This window comes from Pan troglodytes, chromosome 6 (assembly GCF_028858775.2).
Source record: "Pan troglodytes isolate AG18354 chromosome 6, NHGRI_mPanTro3-v2.0_pri, whole genome shotgun sequence".
NCBI classification, from domain to species: Eukaryota; Metazoa; Chordata; class Mammalia; order Primates; family Hominidae; genus Pan; species Pan troglodytes.
The window spans coordinates 82197464-82210861 of NC_072404.2; the positions used below are offsets into that span (position 1 = coordinate 82197464).

The window sequence follows — 13398 nt, forward strand, 5'->3', positions numbered from 1 at the left end:
GATTTTTGAGATTGGGTCTCGCTCTGTCGCCCAGGCTAGAGTGTAGTGGGCCAATCTTGGCTCTCTGCAGCCTCAACCTCTTGGGCTCAAGTGATCCTCCTACCTCAGCCTCCTGAGTAGCTGGGACTACAGGCATGTACCACGATACCCAGCTAATTATTAAATTTTTTGTAGAAATGAGGTCTCACTATATTGCTGGGACTGGTCTCGAACTCCTGGCCTCAAGTGATCCTCCCACCTCAGCCTCCTAAGTGCTGGCATTACAGGTGTGAGCCACCATGCCTGGCCCATTTGGGCACGGTGGCTAAAATACGAAATACTAAAATACGAAATTAGCTGGGCATGGTGGCGCACGCTTGTAATCCCAGCTACTCAGGAGGCTGAGGCAGGAGAATTGCTTGAACCCAGGAGGCGGAGATTGTAGTGAGGCAAGATGGTGACATTGCACTCCAGCCTGGGCGACAGAGCGAGACTCTTACAAAAAAAGGAAGAGAAACTTGTCCCTGAGGTTGTACAGTCAGGACTTCAGGGTGTGAAGTAACAGGCGGGCGGCAGTTGGGTTCTAGATGTTTCTTCTGATTTCCTAACTTGTTGCATTAATTTCTTCTCATGGGAAGAGTCCCTGGGCCATCCCAGAAAGATGGCTGGACTTGGGAACTAAGATCCCATCCGCAGCCCTGATGCTCTCAGGGTCCCTTTTTATTAAACAAGAGCTGTGGCCGCCATTCCCTTAAGGCTTTTTGTGTTTGGTTATGTTTTTTTTTTTTTTTCTTTTTTATTGATCATTCTTGGGTGTTTCTCGCAGAGGGGGATTTGGCAGGGTCACAGGACAATAGTGGAGGGAAGGTCAGCAGATAAACAAGTGAACAAAGTTCTCTGGTTTTCCTAGGCAGAGGACCCTGCGGCCTTCCGCAGTGTTTGTGTCCCTGGGTACTTGAGATTAGGGAGTGGTGATGACTCTTAACGAACATGCTGCCTTCAAGCATCTGTTTAACAAAGCACATCTTGTACCGCCCTTAATCCATTCAACCCTGAGTGGATACAGCACATGTTTCAAAGAGCACAGGGTTGGGGGTAAGGTCACAGATCAACAGGTTCCCAAGGCAGAAGAATTTTTCTTAGTACAGAACAAAATGAAAAGTCTCCCATGTCTACCTCTTTCTACACAGACACGGCAACCATCCGATTTCTCAATCTTTTCCCCACCTTTCCCCCCTTTCTATTCCACAAAACCGCCATTGTCTTCATGGCCCGTTCTCAATGAGCTGTTGAGTACACCTCCCAGATGGGGTGGTGGCCGGGCAGAGGAGCTCCTCACTTCCCAGTAGGGGCGGCCGGGCAGAAGCGCCCCTCACCTCCTGGACGGGGCGGTTGGCCGGGCGGGGGGCTGACCCCCCCCACCTCCCTCCCGGACGGGGCGGCTGGCCGGGCGGGGGGCTGACCCCCCACCTCCCTCCCGGACAGGGCGGCTGGCCGGGCAGAGGGGCTCCTCACTTCCCAGTAGGGGCGGCCGGGCAGAGGCGCCCCTCACTTCCCCGACGGGGCAGCTGGCCCGGCGGGGGGCTGACCCCCCCACCTCCCTCCCGGACGGGGCGGCTGGCCGGGCAGAGGGGCTCCTCACTTCCCGGTAGGGGCGGCCGGGCAGAGGCACCCCTCACCTCCCGGACAGGGCGGCTGGCCGGGCGGGGGGCTGACCCCCCCACCTCCCTCCCGGACGGGGCGGCTGGCCGGGCGGGGGGCTGACCCCCCCACCTCCCTCCCGGACGGGGCGGCTGGCCGGGCGGGGGGCTGACCCCCCCACCTCCCTCCCGGACGGGGCGGCTGGCCGGGCGGGGGGCTGACCCCCCCACCTCCCTCCCGGACGGGGTGGCTGGCCGGGCGGGGGGCTGACCCCCCACCTCCCTCCCGGACGGGGCGGCTGGCCGGGCAGAGGGGCTCCTCACTTCCCAGTAGGGGCAGCCGGGCAGAGGTGCCCCTCACTTCCCCAATGGGGCGGCTGGCCCGGCGGGGGGCTGACCCCCCCACCTCCCTCCCGGACGAGGAGGGAGGACGCTCCTCACTTCTCAGACGGGGTGGCTGTCGGGCGGAGGGGCTCCTCACTTCTCAGATGGGGCAGTTGCCAGGCAGAGGGTCTCCTCACTTCTCAGACAGGGCGGCCGGGCAGAGACGCTCCTCACATCCCGGACGGGGCGGCAGGGCAGAGGTGCTCCCCACATCTCAGACGATGGGCGGCCGGGCAGAGACGCTCCTCACTTCCCAGATGTGATGGCGGCCGGGAAGAGGCGCTCCTCACTTCCTAGATGGGATGGCGGCCGGGCAGAGACGCTCCTCACTTTCCAGACTGGGCAGCCAGGCAGAGGGGCTCCTCACATCCCAGACGATGGGCGGTCAGGCGGAGACGCTCCTCACTTCCCAGACGGGGTGGCTGCCAGGCAGAGGCTGCAATCTCGGCGCTTAGGGAGGCCAAGGCAGGCGGCTGGGAGGTGGTTGTAGCGAACTGAGATCACGCCACTGCACTCCAGCCTGGGCGCCATTGAGCACTGAGTGAACGAGACTCCGTCTGCAATCCCGGCGCCTCGGGAGGCCGAGGCTGGCGGATCACTCACGGTTAGGAGCTGGAGACCAGCCCGGCCAACACAGCGAAACCCCGTCTCCACCAAAAAAATACGAAAACCAGTCAGGCGTGGCGGCGCGCGCCTGCAATCACAGGCACTCGGCAGGCTGAGGCAGGAGAATCGGGCAGGGAGGTTGCAGTGGGGTGAGATGGCAGCAGTACCGTCCAGCTTCGGCTCGGCATCAGAGGGAGACCGTGGAAAGAGGGGAGAGGGGAGAGGGGGGAGGGGGGAGGGGGGAGGGGGGAGGGGAGAGGGGAGAGGGAGCTCTATCTACCACACAGTCTTGCTCCTAGTGCTGGTTATGTTTTTTGAGACAAGGTCTCCCTCTTTCGTCTAGGCTGGAGTGCAGTGGCGCGATCTCGGCTCACTGCAAGCTTCGCCTCCCGGGTTCACGCCATTCTCCTGCCTCAGCCTCCCAAGTAGCTGGGACTACAGGTGCCCGCCACCATGCCTGGCTATTTTTTTGTATTTTTATTAGAGACGGGTTTCACTGTGTTAGTCAGGATGGTCTCGATCTCCTGACCTCGTGATCCACCCACCTCAGCCTCCCAAAGTGCTGGGATTACAGGCGTGAGCCACTGCGCCTGGCCATGTTTTGTTATGTTTTTTGAGACAAGGTCTCCCTCTTGCCCAGGCTGGAGTGCAGTGATGCAATCATAGTTCACTGCAACCTTCTGGGTTCAAGTGATTCTCCTGCCTCAGCCTCCCAAGTAGTTGAGACTACAGGCATGCACCACCAGGCCCGGCTAATTTTTGTATTTTTATAAAAGGTTTTTTACCTGAAGCAGGGGAAAGGAGACAGGATAATCACTGCTTTTCAACTAAAATGGTTTTATTGAGATGTTTTGGTTGGAGGAGATACTTTTTCTGGCAGCATTTCTGACTCAAGGTCCCTCTGGGCCCCAGCTCTTCCCATGAGACAGTCACAACACTGTCTAATCAGCTCTGCAGAGGCCAGCCCTGGAGCAGAGGAGGATTCAGGGCCATGGAGGGGACCTACTCTGCCCTGTTCTGGTCACTACTTCTCTAGACTCTCATGCACTATTGTCTGTAGCAAGTGACATTTCCACTGGAAGCACATAAAGATGGCGACAGCCTCATTTCTTCCTGAGTGAACTGAAGCCCAAAGAAAGGGGAGGTCCCACCAAAGGGGAAGAGAGCCAGGGCCCCACCCAACAAGGATGCTGAAATAAACTACATGTAATGCTTTCTAGGAGACAACACAGAAATCTCTACTCTGAAATCCAGAATGTTAAATATGGCTCCCCCTCTATAAGTTAACTGTACAAGCTTATCAATCATTTAAAACCCCAGCAACCAACAATAGCAATTAGGAATCCAAATTCATAGCACAAAAGAACACAGATACCAGTGTTGGACAGTGGTTTTGTTATGGGGACTGGGTGACAGCTTATCCTAAATCCTGCGCATCCGTCCATACCAGGAGCCGGGTTACCCTTGGTACCAGGTGCCTGCCCCACAAAGCCTGGGTCGGGAGAGGGCTTGGTGACGGGCCTGCAGCTCCTGTGAGTAACTGTCTTTTCCCAGGCTGTGCACGCATGGCCAGGTGGTCCTCAGGGTGGCTGGTTCTCCTTCCAGGAGCAACCATGGCAGGGGCTTAAAAGTTGAGTAGCTCTGGGAAATGGTCCTTGGAAGGCAGCGATGGGTCCATGAGCACAGTGGTCCCTCTTTGCCTTGGCTCCTTAAATGAAGAGGAAAGTTTGTAGAAGGAGGTTTGCCTTGATCAGTATTTTGTTCCCGAGAACCATAACCACTGGTTTGGGGACACCATCGAGCCTGCCTCCTGGCTGAGAACAGAAGCCGCACATCAATAACTGGGTTTTTTTTTTTGAGATGGAGTCTCACTCTGTCACCCAGGCTGGAGTGCGGTGGCGCGATCTCGGCTCACTGCAAGCTCCGCCTCTCAGGTTCACGCCATTCTCCTGCCTCAGCCTCCCAAGTAGCTGGGACTACGCCACCACGCCCAGCTGATTTTTTTTTTTTTTTTTTTTTTTTTTTTTTTAGTAGAGACAGGGTTTCACCGTGTTAGCCAGGATGGTCTCGATCTCCTGACCTCGTGATCTGCCCACCTCGGCCTCCGAAAGTGCTGGGATTACAGGTGTGAGCCACCACGCCTGGCCCTTTTTGTTTGTTTGTGTTTTTGAGACAGAGTCTTGCTCTGTCTCCCAGGCTGGAGTGCAGTGGCGTGATCTCGGCTCACTGCAAGCTCTGCCTCCCGGGTTCACGCCATTCTCTTGCCTCAGCCTCCCAAGTAGCTGGGACTACAGGCGCCTGCCACCATGCTCGGCTAATTTTTTGTATTTTTAGTAGAGACGGGGTTTCACTGTGTTAGCCAGGATGGTCTCGATCTCCTGACCTTGTGATCCGCCCGCCTCGGCCTCCCAAAGTGCTGGGATTACAAGCGTGAGCCACCGTGCCCGGCTTTTTTTTTTTTTTTTTTTTTTTTTTTTTTTTTTTAAGACGTAGTTGCCCAGGCTGGAGTGCAATGGTGCGATCTTAGCTCACTGCAACCTCCTCCTTCCAGGTTCAAGTGATTCTCGTGCCTCAGCCTCCCGAGTAGCTGGGATTACAGGCACACGCCACCACGCCTGGCTAATTTTTATATTTTTAGTAGAGATGGGGTTTCCCCATGTTGCCCAGGATGGTCTCGAACTCCTGACCTCAGGTGATCAGCCTGCCTCAGCCTCCCAAAGTGCTGGGATTACAGGCGTGAGCCACTGCGCCTGGCCTCTTCTTTTTGTTTTTGTTTTGAGACAGCGTCTTGCTCTGTGGCCCAGGCTGGAGTGCAGTGGTGCATTCACAGCTCACACAGCAGCTCAACCTCCTAGACTCAAGCTATCCTCCTGCCTCAACCTCCGAGTAGCTGGGACTACACGTGTGCGCCACTACACCTGGCAAATTTTTGTATATTATGTAGAGACAGCGTTTCACCATGTTGCCTACCCCTGTCTCCACTGCTGCCACCCCTTGCCCAGATGGCACCAGTGCCTGGGTCCTTCCTGGGCTTCCTGTACCCACTCTCCCAGTACCCATTTGTCTGCCCAACAGCCAGAGAAATTGAATTAGAAACATCCAGCCAGTCTTTGTACAAAACCTTCCCATTAGCCAGGCATGGTGGCTCATGCCTGTAATCCCAGCACTTGGGGAGGCTGAGGTGGGCCGATCACTTTAGGTCAGGAGTTTGAGACCAGCCTGGCCAACATGGTGAAATCCCATCTCTACTAAAAATACAAAAATTAGCCAGGTGTTGTGGCGTGTGCCTGTAATCCCAGCTACTCGGGAGGCTGAGGCAGGAGAAACCTGAACCCAGGAGGCAGAGGTTGCAGTGAGCCGAGATCACGCCATTGCACTCCAGCCTGGGTGACAGAGCGAGACTCCCTCTCAAAAAACAAAATAAAATAAAATAAATACAAATTGGCCGGGTGTGGTGGCAGACACCTGTAATCGCAGCTACTCGGGAGGCTGAGGCAGGAGCATCGCTTGAACCCAGGAGGTGGAGTTTGCAGTAAGCCAAGATTGCACCATTGCACTTCAGCCTGGGCAACAGGAACGAAAAAAAAAAAAAAAAAAGAAAAAACAACCTTTCTATCTCCCTCCCTCCCTCCCATCTCATGCAGTAAAACCCCAAGTGCTGGCCCTGCCTGGTCAGCCTCCCCACCTCTGGCCTCGACCTCCACTAGTTTCCCCTCACCTGCTCCTCCCTGGCCCCTGGCTTTGCTCAGACCTGTGGGGCTCACTCCACCCTGGGGCCTCTGTTGTCCCCTCTGCCTGGATGTCCTTCCCCCAGATGGGGTGAGGAAGGGAGCTCTGAAAGGCTTCCCTAGCCTCCTTCCTTAAATTGCAACACTGCGTCTTGCCCACAACCCCACACTACTTCCTGCCCCGCTTCCCTGTTTTGTTTCTCTCTGCCAGACTTACCACCAGTGAACATGCCGTGTCTTCTTATCTGTTTTCTTGTTGTTGTTGTTGTTGTTGTTGTTTTGACAGGGTCTCACTCTGTCATCCTGGCTGTACAGTGGTACAATCATAGCTCACTGTAGCCTTGAACTCCTGGGCTCAAGCGATCCTCCTGCCTCAGCCTCCCAAGTAGCTGGGACTACAGGTACACACCACTATGCCCAGCTAATTTAAAAATTTTTTTTTTTTAGACGGGGTCTTGCTCTGTTGCCCAGGCTTGAGTGCAGTGGCACGACCACAGCTCACTGCAGCAACCATGGCTCATTGCAACCTTGACCTCCCAGGCTCAAGTGATCTTCCCACCTCAGCCTCCCGAGTCAGTGGGACTCTAGGGCATCCACCACCATGCCTGGCTAATTTTAAATGTTTTTATAGAGGCTGGACATGGTGGCGTGTGCCTGTAATCCCAGCTACTTGGAAGGCTGAGGCACGAGAATCGCTTGAACCCAGGAGGCAGAGGTTGCAGTGAGCCGAGATGTCGCCACTGCACTCCAGCCTGAGTGACAGTGATACTCTGTCTCAAAAAAAAAAAAAAAAAAAAAGTTTTTGTAGAGACAGAGGTCTTGCTATGTTGCCCAGGCTGGCCTCAAACTCAGAGGCTCAAAGGATCCTCCCGCCTCAGCCTCCCGAAGTGCTGGGATTTATAGGCATGACCGCTGTGTCCAGCCCTATCTGTTTTCTCTCTCCTACCAGAATGTAAGTTCTAAGGGGTCAGGGGTTTCCTGTTCTTTATGTTGGTGTTCCCAGCACCTAGAGCAGGACTTGCCCATAGCAGGGGCCCAGTGGATACTGGTTGAATGAATGACGTGGGGCTCTGCACATTTGGCTCAAACTCCTGCACCTGCCTCTGGGGCTGACTCTTGACCGCCCAGGTTCACTGTGGTTTCCACCCTCCAGCCTGCTCGCTGAGATGACGGCCTGGGTCTCCCAGATGGGGACTTTGGGCAGCCTTCAAGGCCCTCTGGGGGTCCATCGTGCTTCCCAAGCAGTAGACCCAGCCTAGGCTTTGATGTCTGATGTCTGACCACTGGGGCTTCCATCTCCTCCTCCCCTTACTTCAAGATGTGACCTTGGGCAGGTGGCTTAACTGCTCTGTGGCTTTGGGTGCTAAGAGATGGTGCACGTGTGAGCGCTTAGCATCACACCATCTCACTGGCCTGCGGTGGCTCCTCAGTGCGTCTCAACCACTGTTATATTTCCCAATGTCCCTGCCTCCTGTCTGTTTCCAGCATTGACCGAGTGCCTGCTGGGCTGAGGCTTTGTGTGCAATGTCTGTTTTTTTATTTATTTATTGAGACGGAGTCTCGCTCTGTCGCCCAGGGTGGAGTGCATGTGATCTTAACTCACTGCAACCTCCGCCTTCAGGGTTCAAATGATTCTCCTGCCTCAGCCTCCCAACTAACTGGGACTACAGGCACCCACCACCATGCCTGGCTAATTTTTTGTGTTTTTAGTAGAGATGAAGTTTCACCATGTTGGCCAGGCTGGTCTCGAACTCGTGACCTCAGGTGATCTGCCTGCCTCGGCCTCCCAAAGTGCTGGGATTACAGGCGTGAGCCACCGTGCCCGGCCGTGTGTGCGATGTCTTTTCTGAGAGGTGGGCACCAAGTGAGGAACTAAGTTCTGGGAGGTTGTCACTTGGTCCAAGGTCGCAGCCAGGAGGATGCAGTGGAGTTGGGAGACCCACCCGGTGCCCACTTCTTTGCCCCTGAAGTCACCAGAATTCCCTGCCTGACGCCCCTGGCCAGAACAGAGGAACAGAGTCGCCAAGCTGCCCTCTTGGAGCACCCATGGGTGCACCCTGCAGCCCCCACCATGGCCCCTCCACCCACACTCTCGGCTGTTCCCTTGGATTGGGGGTCCTGCAGCTTGGCAAGACCTCCAATCCTTGGCCCACGGCAGCTGGAGAGCAGGGGCTGTACCTTTCTTCTTGGTCTGCCCTAGGCTTCTGTGGCTGCCACCTCCCCATTCACGTAATCCGGTTCCCCGTCCTCCTCGTCTGGGCTTCCCACCGGGCCAGGGGATGCTTCTCTCTGGAGTTGCCCTGCGGACCAGCGGGCAGACAGGTCATCGAGTGGTTCACATGGAGACGCCCATGACTGCTCCCCCAGACTCAGACCCCCAGACTCCACAAAACAGCCTGCGGGAAATGTCACGCCCGACAGGTCCTGGCGGTGTGTGTGTGTCCTGTCTCTGGGATTTGCCGGAGATCGTCCTGCTGTGATAGCAGGTGAATGCGTTACTCCATGCATACAGCTGGATGGGGCGGCCTGCCTGGGAGGACCTGACCCCACCCTGGAGGCTGGGCGGCTGCCAAGGGCCGTCCTGTGTGGTTCAAGGTCTCTGCAGCTGCTCCTGCACCCAGGCATCACTGCGGGGTTAGCTGGACTGGCTGGAGCGAAGCCCACTTTCAGCCTGCCCTTCCAGGCCAGCCCCTCAAGCCTGCCCTAAGTGGACCACCCTGCCTCTTCTCCCAGCCACCTACCCATGACCTTCCTGGACTCGCGCCACTGATGGATGGATGCTGAGTTCTGATAATCCTCAGATTCCTCATCTTCTTCCGGGGAGGCAGAGGGACAGAGACCAGAAGTGGGGCTAGTCCTCAGGGCCAGTGACAGGCTGAGGTCCCCTCTGCAGAGGCCACCTATGCCCTCCTGCTGGGCACCTGCAGAGAGGGAGAATAGACCCCCCTTGGCTCAGTCCCACAGAGGCACCAGGAGCCAATAGAGCTGCCTCCGAGGATAGTAGGGGCAAGGCTCTACCAAAAGGTACCTGGGGATCCGAGAGCCTTCAGGCTTCAAAGTGGGGGCGGCCTTTGAGCAGTGGGGAGTGCAGGGGCACCTGGCCAAGGAGGCCTGCTGCTCCCAGCCCCAGCCTGCCTCTGGCTGGGCAGCCTCACCTGTCTCTGTGGTTTTCTGCTTGCAAATGAGCACATTCTCGTAGGAATTGGCATCATCATCTGCAGGAGAGAGAGGAGCGGGCACGGGGGTGTGGGCAGACCCTGCAAGGCCTGGCTCATCCTCCCGCTCTGTCCTGCCTTCCCTTTGCAGGGGACCTCTTCCGCCAAGCCCTAGCCCTCTGGGTCCCCCGGGACCTCAAGCCTTCTTCTGGATGAGCTTCCTAATGGGTGCTGGCCTGGCGCCCCTGCATGCTCTTCCCTGAGCCCTGAGCTCCTCTGTCTTCTTTGTTTCTTGTTGAGACGGTCTCGCTCTGTCACCCAGGCTGGAGAGCACTGGCAAAGTCAGCTCACTGTAGCCTCCAACTCCCAGCTCAAACGATCCTCCTACCCCGCAGCCTCCTGAGTAGCTGGAACTACAGGCATGCACCACCACGCCCAGCTAACTTTTAAAATTGTTTGTAGAGAGGATCTCGCTGTGTTGCCCAGGCTGGTCTTGAACCCCTAAGCTTAGGCGATCTTCCCAAAATGTTGGGATTACAGGCGTGAGTCACTGTGTCCAGCCTCCTCTGTCTTCTGAGATCCCCTCCACATGCACTCTGGAGGGGGTACTCTGCGGGGGCTGCAATTCAGGCCCATGACGGGTGGCTGGAGGGAGGGAGGGAGGCAGGGGCAGCCTCAGGGGCTCATCTCTATAATCAGGAGCTCTCCCTAGAGCCACTGCCAGGAAGGGGCTGGACTCTTCCAGATAGGGCAGGGCAGGCTGAGGATGCTTTGCTCGGGGACCCAGGCTGAGTATGGCACCTCAGCGCCTGGCACCCCATCTTGGCCCTGTAATGGGGAAGCTGGGCTCTGACTGATGCCCCACCCAAAATCCATCAGTGATGTTGGGGGTCCTAAGAAATGAGCACTGCCAGCCTGGCGGGGTGGCTCACGCCTGTAATCCCAGCACTTTGGGAGGCCAAGGCGGGCGGATCACCTGAGGTCAGGAGTTCAAGACCAGCCTGGCCAATATGGTGAAACCCTGTCTCTACTAAAAATACAAAAAATTAGCCAGGCGTGGTGGCAGGCACCTGTAATCTCAGCTACTCGGGAGGCTGAGGCAGGAAAATCACTTGAACCCGGGAGGCGGAGGTTGCAGTGAACCAAGATCGTGCCATTGCACTCAACCTGGGTGATAGAGCAAGGCTGTGTCTCAAAAAAAAAAAATGGACGTGGCAGTGGTGGGGGGCAGAAGAGGACCCCCCAACACCATGGTCCTACCCAGTATGGTCCAGGCAGGAGCCAGGTCATGGAGCTGGATTCAAACCCCAGGCCCATGCACCTCTCAGCAGGCACTGCCCACCCTGAGTCCTCAGTTGCCCTTTTTTGGGGGGATTTTTTTTTTTTTTTTTTGAGATGGAGTCTCACTCTGTTGCCCAGGCTGGAGTGCAATGGTGCGATCTTGGCTCACTGCAGCCTCCGCCTCCCGGGTTCAAGCAATTCTCCTGTCTCAGCCTCCCAAGTAGCTGGGATTACAGGCATGTGCCACCATGCCTGGATAATTTTTTTTTTTTTTTTTTTTTTTTTTTTGTATTTTTGTAGAGATGGGGTTTCACCATGTTGGCCACACTGGTCTTGAACTCCTGACCTCAGGTGATCCACCCACCTTAGCCTCCCAAAGTGCTGGGATTACAGGGGTGAGCCACCACACCCAGCCTCTCAGTTGCCCTTCCTATAAAGCAAAGGCATTCCGGGACCAGGTTTCTGGTGGCCTCAGAGCCTGCAGGGATCACCATCCCAGGTACCTTCTGGGGTCAGGAGAAGATGCTCAGTCCTCGTTGACAAGGACCTGGCCTCCCCCCACCTCCCCAAGCCAGCCCTCTAGTTCCCTGCCCTGTGGCCCACTCCTCTCTCCCACGCCCTGTGCCCACAGCTCTCCCACGCTGACCCGCCCGCCCCCTATCCCTCCTTGGCCCCCGCCTGCAGCACCAGCCTCCTGTCCACCCAACTGGCTCTGCCGATTTACCCGAACCCAGGCCCAGCCTCCTCTCCTGCCTGGAGGTATGGCTTCTGCCCTGAGCTCCCACACCACTTCCTCCCCCGCCACCGGCTTTGTCCTTCGCCTCACCTTCCGGGGGCTTCGAGAACCGCCCCCAGTTGTAATACTCCATGGCAATGGGGTCTCTGGCCAAGAAAACATACACAACACAGGTTTCAGGGCAGGCTGGAGATCGGGTTGGGGGCTCCATAAGGGGGCGGTGAGGCCAGGGCTGCTCCCACCATTGCTCCTCTTGGGGGCCATGGGGGTCTGCCAGGATCTCCTCTCTGATTCCCCCACCCCGACTTCCTGGGACCCCTGAGCCACCGGGGGCTGGAGCCACTTTTTTTTTTTTTGAGACAGAGTCTCTGTCACCCAGGCTGGAGTGCAGTGGCACGATCTCGGCTCACTGCAACCTCAGCCTCCCAGGTTCAAGCGATTCTCCTGTATCAGCCTCCCGAGTAGCTGGGATTACAGGCATGCACCACCATGCCTGGCTAATTTTTTATCTTTAGTAGAGATGAGGTTTCACCATGTTGACCAGGCTGGTCTCGAACTCCTGGCCTCAGGTGATCTGCCTGCCTTGGCCTCCCAAAGTCCCGGGATTACAGGCATGAGCCACCGCACCTGGTGAGCCACCTTGCTATGTGACCTTAGGCCATTCCCCATCATTTGCCCATCTGTGAGATGATGCAACACCCCCGAGGGATTCTGGGTGTCCTGTAGCTTGTCTTTGACTGGGTGATGCTGAATGAGTCTCTATCCCCCGCCCCTGACACTCTGTGTCCCAGAGCAGGGCAAAGTCCAGTCCCCCAAACCCAGGGTTACCTAAGAGACAACAGTGTCGCCCAATGCCTGCCTGCCAGGAGAAGGAGGGGAACCTGGATGCCTCGTTCTAGTGCAAGAGGTGGTTCCTGGACCAGGAAGCCCAGGGCTGTGGCAGGCAGGTGGGGCAGGGGGAGAGGTGGGGCAGGGGGAGAGGTGGGGCAGGGGGGACAGGATCAAGGTCACTCACAGGTAGGCTTCCTCCGACCCGTGTCTGCTTCCTGCGGGAGGAGGCGAGAATTGGGCCTGAGCCCCTGGGCTGTGGCCCCCACCATGGCCTCCCCCTTTCTCCAGGAGCCCACCTACCTTTGCTGAAGTTCTGGTACCTGGAAGATGCTGGATCTGGAAGAAAGACCCAGCTAATTGCTCTCTCCCCTGGCCCGTGCTTTGCACCCAGCTCGGGTGCTGCAGCCCAGGGCAGGGCCAGCTATTTCCCGTGTCTGAGCCTTTGCAGTGCTCCCTGTCCCCTCAGTGGGGCATGTGCGAGTGTGCACCCTCCCCCTGCCAGGCCGATTCCAGGAGCCTGCCCTGCCCCAGCCTGTGTGTCTCTCCTGGGGAGGCCTCGCCTGGCCCCACAGCCCCCACTGCACGACGCCTGTCCCACGGGGTTTTCGCCTATTAGTCCCAGCTTGGCTAGGCCTGTCCCTGTCCCTGCCCTGTGCCACTCACCCTCCAGGCTGGGGTAGAATTGCAACAGCTTGTCCTTCCTGCAGGGAGGGGGAAGGAGGGAGTTAAAGGAGGGGCTGTAGGGGAGAGGCCCCCCAGGACACATCCCCCCATACCCCTTGTGGGGCCTTCATAGCTGAGCCCTGGAGCTCTGGGACTCGGGGAGGGAGGGAGGTCTTGACCTGGGCTCACCAGGTGAGGACCTCCAGGACTTTCCTTCTTGTCACTTCCTGGGGGACTGTGACCTACCTTGTGGGTGCCATGTCCGCCAGGGGTCCTGGCCATGCCTGCCCGACCACTACAAAGGGCAAGAAGTGGGGTGTTGGCTGGGCCCCCAGCTAGCCCAGCCCCCTCACCCCATCATCCCCCCACATCAGGCCTGGCCACGGTCTCAGGGC

At 57.3% G+C, this 13398-nt stretch overlaps 1 protein-coding gene across 18 annotated transcripts in view; it reads right to left on the reverse strand.

Annotated features, from left to right (window-relative positions):
• Window positions 1-3429: 3429 nt before the first annotated feature.
• LAT2 (linker for activation of T cells family member 2) overlaps window positions 3430-13398 on the reverse strand; it is a 29390-nt gene continuing 19421 nt past the window's right edge. For 6 of the 18 annotated variants that reach the window (XM_063814515.1, XM_003318581.6, XM_003318583.6 and 3 more), the window contains 9 exons: window positions 13250-13298; window positions 13004-13041; window positions 12641-12676; window positions 12525-12555; window positions 11600-11655; window positions 9493-9552; window positions 9079-9258; window positions 8516-8637; window positions 3430-4317 (listed from right to left, as the gene is read on the reverse strand). In XM_063814515.1, coding sequence (XP_063670585.1) covers window positions 8534-8637; window positions 9079-9258; window positions 9493-9552; window positions 11600-11655; window positions 12525-12555; window positions 12641-12676; window positions 13004-13041; window positions 13250-13298 — 554 coding nt within the window. In that variant the 3' untranslated portion in view covers window positions 3430-4317; window positions 8516-8533. Of the gene's footprint in view, window positions 4424-6074; window positions 6173-6554; window positions 6645-8515; window positions 8638-9078; window positions 9259-9365; window positions 9553-11599; window positions 11656-12524; window positions 12556-12640; window positions 12677-13003; window positions 13042-13249; window positions 13299-13398 lie in introns of those variants that run through there. The other 12 variants (XR_010158527.1, XR_010158529.1, XR_010158531.1 and 9 more) reach the window with 5 other exon arrangements.